Source organism: Oculina patagonica, chromosome 14 (genome assembly GCF_052425735.1).
Source record: "Oculina patagonica isolate OP01 chromosome 14, crgOcupat, whole genome shotgun sequence".
Classification (NCBI taxonomy): domain Eukaryota; kingdom Metazoa; phylum Cnidaria; class Anthozoa; order Scleractinia; family Oculinidae; genus Oculina; species Oculina patagonica.
Genome location: NC_135771.1, coordinates 3,688,950 through 3,700,528, shown reverse-complemented (window position 1 = coordinate 3,700,528; position 11,579 = coordinate 3,688,950). Strand labels below are relative to the sequence as shown.

Here is an 11,579-nt window from a genome sequence, read left to right as displayed (position 1 = left end):
GACCTTTGTGGCCTTTGGGTGGATGCAGACACACCCATCGTACCCCACCTGCCTATGACCCTGTGCTACTCAACTTTCCTTGCTGGCAGCAAAGGAGGGTCCTGAAGGAGTAAAATGGGATCTGGGATTTGGCAAAATTTTTGCTGGGAAAATGGGATTTGGGGGGGGGGGGGAATTAAACCAAAAAAGAAAAACCAAACCCAACACACACCCCTATTTATCACTGGGACTGGAAATCACAAACAAACAATAGAACTGGGACTGGGATTTGGAAAATCAGTAAAACAATAACAGTTTAATAAAGATTAGATGTTCTACTTGACACGAACATGGGACAAAGAAAATTCTGAGTCCCCAACGGGAATCAAACCCATGGCCTCCCAGATACCGGTTGGGCGCAACCGTTTGTAGTTAAATGGGATTTGAGCAAAAAATAGGCTGGGAAATGGGGTTTGGGCAAAATTTGGACTGGGAAATGGTATTTATTCCCTTTCCCCCTTCAGTACCCTCACAGAGCATTTACATTTTACTTTTCCATACAAAGAGTCTTTTTGTCTGCTGCTACTCAACTGTCCTTGCTGGCAGACAGATCATGGAGGGGCCTGAAAGGATAAATTATGGGAACTGGGATTTGGGCAAATTTTCACTGAGAAAATGGAAATAAGGGTCGCTGAGACGGGGAATCACAAACAAACAAACAAACCATAGAACTGGGACTGTGATTTGTAAAATCGAGAAAACGATAGGCTGGGAAATGGGATTTATACCTCCCCCCCCCCTCTTCAGGACCCTCAAAGAGCATTTACTTTTTATTTTTTAATGCAGAGTCCCCTTTTTAATGTGTATCGAAGAGTAGGAGACTCTGCTTGCAAGATACTAAAGAAAACCTGGCAGTGCCTACCATGTAAAAACAAGGGAGGGGGGAAACTCAAGGCATGTTTTAGGGGGTAACATTCGTTGATTGGTACCACTTAGGGGGGTTAATAAATCTAATAGTGCCTCTCTCGCTTTAGAAATGGGACCCTAGACCCTTAGGGAAAAAAAAAAAATTGAGAAGTTGTTATTTTTTTTAAACAAAATTTCAGATGTGCACCCGTCAATTTTACATGGTAGAGTTCCCACCTGGACACCACCTAGCTAGTTAACCCTGCATGAGAACTGTAACCTACTGAACTCTGTTCTATAGTTGTAGGTTTGTAATTATTTATCTTGTATTCTTTGTGACAAATTCTTGTGATTGTCCAGTAGTTCTGCTTCTTAGTCATCGATTTGCTTTCAACAAATGCATCAACAATCCATTCTTGGAATGTCCCAGAGCCAACGGTCACTAGGTGTGACCCCCCTATAAGAACATTCATTTCCGTAAGCGCAACAACACCACTGTCTGTTAGCAATGGATTGTCCTTTCTTGGCTTGTATGTTGTGGCTTTCAAAGTTTGGGATAAAAACCTCTGGATCTGTTTTATTTTGTTGGTAATGGTACTGTTTCTTGCTGTAAATGAATGCAATGTGTCTGAGCCAAATTGAGTAAAATCTGATGACAGGAAGACTTTGTTGATTTTGTGCTTTTGCTTGAGTGTTGCAACTTTTTCCACCAGAGCTTCAAGACATTGTGTGAGCCTTTCAACACTGTACCACTGAATTTGTCTTTCAGAACGAACGTGGATAGAAATGTACTCCTGGCCAATTGAATCTGCAATCCTTTTAGCTTGATCAAGAACAAGTTTACCTGCCCTTAACAAATGTACCAGTTTATGACTGTCAGTATTAACTTCCGGTTTGAACTGACTTCTGTTCTTGCCAAGTCCTCGCCAATGAATGATAGCGGTACATTTGTCTTGTTTAAGAATTTCAGTTTGAAAACCTTGAAGGCTCTTTATTTTCCTGGCATCAATGCAAATTTGCCTCCCTGCTTTAAGGTCACCAATTCTTTTAGAAAAACCGAGACCATGGTCAATAAAATTGCATTTGCACCAGCCATGCTTTTTTATGGCTGTCTCGATGTTTTGATATGCAGCTGTAGATATTTTGTACCACTTTTTCATTTCTTCCTTTGCCTGATCATTGTACATGAAGTGTAACAATGTAGTGTTTGCCACACTTGATCGACATTCATGTTTAAAAGTTTCCAGTTTTACCATCTGTGCATAGTGATATCTCTTGAGCAAATTGTTCATATACTTGACATCAAAGTAAACTGACAGCGGATGAAATCTTTGACTTTCATTTCGCACTTGTCCTGACCAGCCATAAGGTAAACCGCACATTCTGGAATCTCGAACAAAAGGTTCCACAATCACACGACCAATTTGTTTGGCTACAGCAGCAAGTTGAAGGAAGTTTTCTGTGGTCTTTGACAGTTGTTCATAATGGTGCAAAACAAAGAGAAACCTGAGGCTAGTTTTTACCACGGGCGGGGAAGTGCTGCCTAAAATGCTGACATTACCAATTGGTACTTTTATTGTAGTAATGTTTGGCGCCCAGCTTGCAAATGCTGGGTGGCTTTCACTGTGGGTACTGCGCATGATTTTCAGGGGTAGCAATGCTGTGAGTAGAACATGATACAAGAGGAAAATGCTGAAAGCTGTGCAGATCTTGAAACCAATCCATATGCTGCACTGTGATGCCAGTGATCTTCCCTTTCGAATGAACCACATATACCTGTGAGAGAGAATTTTTATGGTAAATTGCAATACATTATAATGGAAGGGGGGGGGGGGGGGGTGCCCCCCCCCCCCCACACCCACCCTTGTTTATTGTTTCTCAATGAGTTATGCCAACTTCAAAATTTCACTACATCCCCCCCCCCCCCCCCCCCCCCCCCCCCCCCCCCCCCCCCCCGGCCCCCCCCCTTCTCTGTATATTGTCCATAATTTATGGACAACAAATTTACTAACTGGCAAACATGGACAACACTTAGGGAGATGATATCTTGATTGAGGAGGGAAATTATCTGACTTTTTGAAATTTATCTTTAGGCAGGAGCCCATTGCTTTAGGAGGGTCATCTTAGTTAACCTGCCTTTTAAGGTCTTTTAAATCTAAGAAACCACCATCCATCTGACTTTAAAATGTTGCCAAATTAACTTTTAACTTTAAAACCCTGGTGTGTAACTTCAAATTAATGCTATTGAAAACTACTTTCATATGATGATGTGTTTATTATGCTGTACAAAGTGGCTGTCATGTTTATTTTTTAATATTTTTCACATTGGAATTTGGAAATTACTTTTAATTTTCCTACATATTTCCCACTTTTATAATCTGGAATGAGGTTTTGCCAGTTTAATAATTCACTTGTGAATTAAGAAAGTAAACTGAGCTGACAACAACTGAACAAATAAAAATAAAGAAAAATATATAGACAGTAGTTAGAAACCTGGATGAAATTATGTATAGATGTTCTTACACTCGTACTAATAGTTGAAACATGATGACTATTCCAAGAAGTATTAAGGGTTTAGCTTACAGTCCTTGCAGAGTTGAAAAAATTCACTGAGCTCTTTGAGGTCGAGGAGCCAGAGGTGAAAAAAGGGCTTATAAAAATGAGGGAAACTTAAATAATCTTTACTTACCTATTTGTGAAGAACTGTAACCCTTGAAGTAAGAAAGATAATGAAGTTAATAAACTCACTTCAGTAATCTTTTTTCCTCATTGATTTACTCATTGATTTGTTTATTTTCCGAATTTTTTTTCAAAGTTGACGCCAGAATGGCGTGAGCCAATGACGTGTTCCGAGGTATTCACGTGATCTTACGCAGGGGGGACCGCGGGGATCTGGCGGCTGGTTTTCTTTTCAACAATATGGCGGACAAAATCGCGGACTAAAGTTGTATCGATTCCTCTCTTTTTAGCTGAACGAACACAATTTCTTGGTCGTAGCTCAGAGAATAATCTCTAAAGAGTTCCGTGTGGGAGCATAGGAAGAACAGGGAGCATTTCACGAAGTTCCTGTTGCAAAAAGCAAAAATTTTCCGCTGTAAGAGTCTCCTAAAAATCTGTGGTTGATGTTAAAACAGATAAGCTTAGTGTGCATGAAGCGACGGCCAGAAAAGCAGGAAAGAAAAAGGTCAAAAAGTACAAAAACAAGTTTGAGCACAGAAATCCCGAGGCACGATGAAGAGTAAGCTTATGTAACGGATTAACCCTGGATAACCATCTAACGCCTCTAGTTTAAACTTAAGCTGTCGAACATTTTTAATCGACAGGGGCACTTGATATGAAACTGTGACATAATTTTTGAACTCTTTTAATTTATGTAAAGTACTTGTCCAGAACAGAAGCGCTGTTATACGCCCCCCCACCAGGTGAGGGGGTTAGACCTCTTAGTTTCTTGCCCCCGGGTGGGGGATAGGGCTGGAAAGAGAAGTTTAGACGGCGTGTAACACATTTAATGTTGGAAAATTTGGGTTTCACACAAAAAAGATAATTTGAGTAATATTCAAAATACTTACAGTAACTTAACAGTTCTATCCTTGTCATTATTGTTTATAGTTCCATTTTAATCATTATAGGAGGATATGAAAGTGAACTTATAAATGTCAAAAAATGGTCAGGTCAGGGAAGTGTGGTTTAGGTTAGGATTTAAAGTGTGGCCTGAGAGAACCACCCCACCCTAACTCGCAGTTATATGACCCTCTCTCCCTGTTTAAGTGCCAGTTGGCGAATCTGTTAACAATGGTAATGATGTGTTGTAAGTTATTGGCAGTCTGCACTTGGGCTAAAGTGGCCACACTCTCAGGACATCTCCTCTTTCCAAAACATGAAGTGACTTTAAGAGTATATGTGCCCTACCCCCGAGATTGGAATATAAGTCCATCCAACAGCAGGTTTAAACCCTGTCTCCACCCCAAGTATTTTTTACTTACAGTTTGCTGGTACTAATTTATACTGCTGGGGAATTGAGGCTATTACATGTCTTGAAAAGAACACAATTTAATGACCCTGACTTGAGGGCTTAAACCCAGACATGTCAATGCTGACCTAGCCTTGCCTCACAATGATATGAGGTAGCATTGATAGATTTACCAGTATGTAGTATCAGGAGCCGATGGGCTCCTGGTAGTATCACATGTAAAAATTGATGTTTAATAGACTGGAGAGATATAAAGGTGAAAAATTTCCATTTCTTTAAGCTGCGTATTTAAAAAAAACCAAAAAAAAAAAAAAAAAACGCGGAAAAGAGCAAAGACAGCTAACACCAGGACCACCACCTTTATTTAATTATTTGGTCATCTAATTTTGTTGTTCACTTTCTGAAAATGCATTAATAAATTATTCTTATGTAATTATAGCTAAACTACATTATATAACATTTATTTGCAGTTGTTACTTTCCACTGTTAGGATGCATGTTAATTTGTTAATTTATAAGTTATATTTTCAAATAAACAAATATTTTTACTCTGGCATTCAATATCAGAATGTCCTTTGTATGTAGCTATTCTAAAAGAAAAAACATGGACAAATTCCAAACAAGTGGTGCTAAATAAATAAAGTAGCATTATGGCCAAATGGTAAGCTACTTAAGTAAATTTTACAGAGAAAATATGAGAATAAGTAAAGCAAAATCATTGCCAAATTGCCTAAGTTATTAGACTCTTGGGCAAACTGAGAGTTTTGGTCAATGTTCCCATTTGATTGCCTATACAAAGTTGTCATGATTTCCTGTTCCTCTCTCTCTCTCTCTCTCCTTGAGACCTTGATTTTGATTTCCTTTTAGGTGATCTAAACACAGGAGTACATAGACATATTGTCACAAATTTTATAGCCTTATTATGTCACAGTCAGTTAAAGAATTCCAGAATTTTAATCACGGGATCGGGATGAAGTGCTTTGCTCTTTGCCCCATCGACTCATGTATTTGTTCTAATATCTGGAATTGAGCCCCAAACCATCTTTAAGACATTATTACTATAGCAACTAGGTGATAAAAACCGTATCAAATAATGACCTCTTTCATTGGCTCCTTGGACACGTTTGAGATGCAATACTTACAGTACGATTACAACAGTACACAGTTAACAGTACTTACAACGCTTTGCTCTAATAACAGTGTTTACAATAGTTATATTAACGGATTAACATTATTATAGTATGAACAGTATTTATATTGCTCTAATTACAGTATTATGCTATTTAAATTACGACGCCCTCACAACTTTCACTACTACTAACAAACACAATTACAACGGGCAGGACCGTAACTAGCAAGAGGCAAGACGAGACTCTTGCCTCGTTTGATTTTTTGTCCAAAATTTAAAAACAACATATGTTTTGTTGGGAAAATAATCTCCAGTTAAACACGATAGAGTTTTCCTAAAAAAACACGTCATCAAAAATGTATCTGAAAGAGTTTCAGAGCTTCCAGATTTCAAAATTTTCTGGGGGGCATTCCCCCTTGAACCTCCTAGCAAGATCTTGCCTCGTCTATGGCAAAGGTCTGGTTACGGCCCTGAAACGAGGGGCAAAGCAAAGAAGAAGGGAAATAAACAGTTATTACATCTAGAGATTGGATATAATTGTGGGATTATGACCCCCCTTGCTGGAGCTGGAGCTCCCTGGCTTCTTGAGGCGCGAAAAATTTGATAAGCGCCGGGGCGCTTATTCGAGTAAATACGGTATTCATTTTCTTAGTGATTATAGATTCGTTTCTTTAAAGGGCCGTTACTAGCAAGAGGCAAGACGAAGCAATTGCCTCGTCTAGATTTTATCACAGAATTTAAAACGGAATACTTTTAGTTGGCAAAATATCTTCCAGTTGAGAAAGATTTTTTTTTAAGAAATAACTTATGAAAACTGTTGACTGAAAACGCGGGTTCAAAGCTTCTAGACTGACTTTCTAAAATTTTCTGGGGGCATGCCTTAGACCACCCTAGCAAGATCTTGCATCGTCTATGCTAAAAGTCTGCATGGCTACAGCCCTGCTTTTTGTAGTCTGCGGGTTACCGTTCTTTTTTTTCCCCTGCACCGAGTGTTAATTTTAGCTTTAATTTCAATCCATTGTTTCGTGAATTCACGTGTGCCAAACTTTTGGCGGAGCAATGACTCGAGAAAATTTAGTTTCAGACTGTCCAGTTTTTTGTAGCCGTTAGCTCCTGTCGTGTTACTATAGGCCAGCTCTTCTTCTGTAAATATAATATCAATACACGTTATGGCAGAGGTTGCCATATCCTTTCCCATGGCGATTATGGATTCAACCAAACGTTTTTGCTCCTCGGTTAGTTTAGGATCGAGGCTTGCTGTTAGAGATTCGCCTGCTTCCTCGGAGAAAGAACTTTGATGGCAGCCGTCCATCGGTGGTGTAATAAGAGGCATAGCAGGGATGGCTTGATGGACGTCAGTTTCTGCGACATTCGGCGAGTCCCTGCTTGCCTATCCCTTTTCTCTCGCTTTCAGCTCGCCTTTAAGTTCTGATACTATTAAAGGCCATCCCAATAAAATGTTTCGTTTCCCATCGTCCGACCGACCCATTTTTTTTTCGAAATATATATATATATATATAAAAATTCCAGATTCACTAGTCAAAGAAGCAAGTTCTTTAATTTACAAGCACACGATCTTGTTTTATTAACAACAATTGGTATGATGCGATGACTTTGTCTTTAATTAATTAACATCGATACTAAGTTTTTTAAAGGCTGTTTCGTTCCAAGGGTATAACGATTGTTCCAACATTCTCAGCAAGATCGACTAAAACAAAATCTTTCGGTTCTGCATCTCCTGCAGGCTTCTTAAATGAACCCATACATCTTTTATAACGAACGAAAAGACCACGTTTTCGAGTTGACTTTGGAAGTGTTCATTCTTTTTGTTTATTTTTTTTTGCCCGACCGACCGACACACCATCACAAGATACGGGGCGATGGGAAACGAAACATTTTATTGGATGGCCTAACTTTGCAAGGGATTTAACTTGTGCTTTTAGGTCCTCAATGCTTTCAGGTATAAGAATCAGGATTACTCGTCTGGAATAGGCATGAATAGATTGTGCTAGTAAATGCAGGAAAAGTTGCTCCACAATATACCCAAAAGTTGCTCTAAAGTTGCTCAAATATCAACAAGTTGCCACCAAAATTTAGAAAAGTTGCTTGCACTCCAGAGGCGTTTTGTTTTAGATAAATACTCAAAACATGTTTGTTTGTTTGTTTGTTGCCATTTAAACATTTTCATTAAATATTCTTACAATCATTAAAAGAGGCCAGAAAGCCATTGTTATATGAAATTTTGTTATATGAATTTAAGCTCCCGTTAGATAGATAGCCGCTGTCCTGATTTCATGGGCGTAAAGCAAGTGTTATTTTATTGTCATTTTATTGTATATCCTTAGTTTTAATAAAATCAGTTCTGATAAAACCAGTTTTAATAAAATCCTTCGAAATAAAACGACTTTTTATGGTTTGGATTCTTATATATATTAATTTGTTGCTCAAAAGTTGCCAAGGAAGGCAAGAGTTGCCGTAGGTTTCTAGTACTACAAAAAGTTGCTCAAAACGCTAAAAGTTGCTCAAAAGTTGTCGAGCACAATCTATTTATGCCCAGTCTGGACTGCTACTTCAGACGTTTTCCTCGCACACTGTACAGCAACGTTTTTAGTGTTCCTTGTTTGGCCAACTAGCTGCTGCAATACAATACAAAGCCAATTAAAACTTTCGCTTGTGGGGTCGTGTTATAAGTATGCAAGGTACTGCAGTGCAATTCCGGTGAACTACCCCGATAACTAGCTGATAACTCGAATTCTGTTTATTGCAGATCGCCACGGATTCAACTTCAATCTTCCCATTAGCTCTTGAGTTGTGAAATCGGATTTAAACACTAAAACTAACACAAAAGCGACTTGTTTTTTATAAGTAAAACGAACAGAACAAACGAATCAGGGAACATGTTCAGGTTTAATTAAAACTAACAAAATTCTCGAACGTCAGTGATCTGTTATCAGCAGTATGTTTCAGGCCTTTAAATTTTCTTTCAAATGGCTTCCTTGACTTTGGCTTTGTAAGTTTAATTGACTTGGCTGCAGGGCCGAGAAAGTGACAGAAAGTCTTCGCAAATTTTTAAATTTCGTTAATAAAGTAACGAAATCCTCACGCGATCACTCCATATCCTACATCGAAATCCCGGTCGCCTCGAGACCGACCTCAAAAGCTATAAGATATAAGAACCCTTCATTTTATGGGATACATTTCCTCGTGTCATGGCACGCGTGTCATTACACGCGTGTCATGGCACGCATGTCATGGCACGCGTGTCATGGTACGCGTGTCATCGTACGCGTGATATGGCACGCGTGTCATCGCACGCGTGTCACGGCATGCGTGTCATCGCACGCGTGTTATGGCACGCGTGTCATCGCACGCGTGTCATCGCACGCGTGTCATGGCACGCTTGTCATGGCACGAGTGTCATGGCACGCGTGTCATCGCACGCGTGTCATGGCACGCGTGCCATCGCATGCGTGTCATCACATGCATGTTATGGCACGCGTGTCATGGCACGCGTGTTATGGCACGCGTGTCATCGCACGCGTGTCATCGCACGCGTGTCATGGCACGCGTGCCATCGCATGCGTGTCATCGCACGCGTCTTATGGCACGCGTGTCATGGCACGCGTGTCATCACATGCGTGTTATGGCACGCGTGTCATCGCACGCGTGTCATCACATGCGTGTTATGGCACGCGTGTTATGGCACGCGTGTCATGGCACACGTGTCATCGCATGCGTGTCATTGTCATCGCACGCGTGTTATGGCACGCGTGTCATGGCACGCGTGTTATGGCACGCGTGACATGGCACGCGTGTCATGGCACGTGTGTCATCGCACGCGTGTCATCGCACGCGTGTCATGGCACGCGTGTTATGGCACGCGTGTTATGGCACGAGTGTCATGGCACGCGTGTCATCGCACGCGTGTCATGGCACGCGTGCCATCGCATGCGTGTCATCACATGCGTGTTATGGCACGCGTGTCATGGCACGCGTGTCATGGCACGCGTGTCATCGCATGCGTGTCATCGCACGCGTGTTATGGCACGCGTGACATGGCACGCGTGTCATGGCACGCGTGTCATCGCACGCATGTCATGGCACGCGCGTCATCGCACGCGTGCCATCGCACGCGTGCCATCGCACGCGTGTCATCGCACGCGTGTCATGGCACGCGTGTTATGGCACGCGTGTCATGGCACGCGTGTAATGGCACGCGTGTCATCGCACGCATGTCATGGCACGCGTGTCATCGCACGCGTGCCATCGCACGCGTGTCATCGCACGCGTGTCATGGCACGCGTGTTATGGCACGCGTGTCATCGCACGCGTGTTATGGCACGCGTGTTATGGCACGCGTGTCATGGCACGCGTGTCATCGCACGCGTGTTATGGCACGCGTGTCATCGCACGCGTGTCATCGCACGCGTGTCATGGCACGCGTGTCATCGCACGCGTGTTATGGCACGCGTGTCATGGCACGCGTGTTATGGCACGCGTGTCATCGCTCGCGTGCTATCTAAATTCAAAAAAGTTCTGATTGTATAGTAACCAGCGTAGCTTGGCGTTCTAGTCAGTCAGGGAGAGCGAGAAATCGCGCGCGCGAGCAAAGCGGCGGCGGAACTGGCTCGGCGCGTTCTTCGCGCTCTTTTTCTCTATTCGGGGGCAACGTGAATTGAACTCTTCGAGCGCCGAAGGCATGCTGTACAAGGTAGTTGTAATTTTAAGTCTACGTATGAAACTCAGTACAACTGATCATTCCAATGAAGCAAATTAAAAAATATAAAAACGTAGAGACAGTAGTTTATAGAAACCTGAATCAAGACAGCACATATGTTTTTAAACTCGTACTTATAACTGAAGAATGTAAGACTTTAAGTATAAGCTAAATTTCAAGAAGTAAGCTAGCGAAGTGCTTTTTTACAGTCCTTGTAGAGTTGATAAATTCACTGAGCTCTTTGTGGACCTTTCTGGTTGAAGAGGAGGAAAAAGTTTCATAAAAAAGAGAGTAAGAAAGTCTTCACTTTCCTATCTGACCTATATATCTGTAGAGACCTGTAACCCGCAAAACAGATAATGAAGTTAATAAACTCACTTTAGTATTTTTTTTCTGCACTAAATTTTGTGTTTTTAAAAACTTTTTTTTCAAAGTTGACGCCAGAATTTCGTGAGCCAATGACGTGTTGCGAGGTATTCACGTGATCTTACGCAGGGGGGACCCGCCGGGATCTTGCGGCTGGTTTCTCTTCAATGGCGGACCGAAAAAGTTGTCTCGCCTTTCGCTTTTTTAGCTAAACGAACAAAAATTTCAAGGTTGTAGCTCTGAGATACATGTAAATCTGTAAAGAGCTCCGTGTGGTAGCTTAAGGAGAGCAGTGGGAAATTCACGAAGTTTTTGTCGTGAACAGGATGCATTTGCGGCACGGGCCGTGGCTGATCGATTTGAGGGTCTTCCGCGCAGAGTCGTGAACGCTGCTGTTTCCCTTTCAGGTCAATGCATCATATGGCTGAATGGTGAGTTTGGCGCTTCAAATAACATTTATAAACAGGCATGTTCCAATAACGCAGTTAAGGTATCTGCCGCAAGAAGACAAGA

General features: G+C 41.6%; 1 protein-coding gene across 1 annotated transcript; it reads right to left on the bottom strand.

Moving 5' to 3' along the window:
- Window positions 1-226: 226 nt before the first annotated feature.
- Window positions 227-2,657, bottom strand: LOC144639071 (uncharacterized). Its single transcript, XM_078498329.1, has one exon. It carries the CDS (start codon window positions 2,655-2,657, stop codon window positions 1,134-1,136), a length of 1,524 nt encoding a protein of 507 aa, XP_078354455.1. The 3' UTR covers window positions 227-1,133.
- Window positions 2,658-11,579: the final 8,922 nt, after the last annotated feature.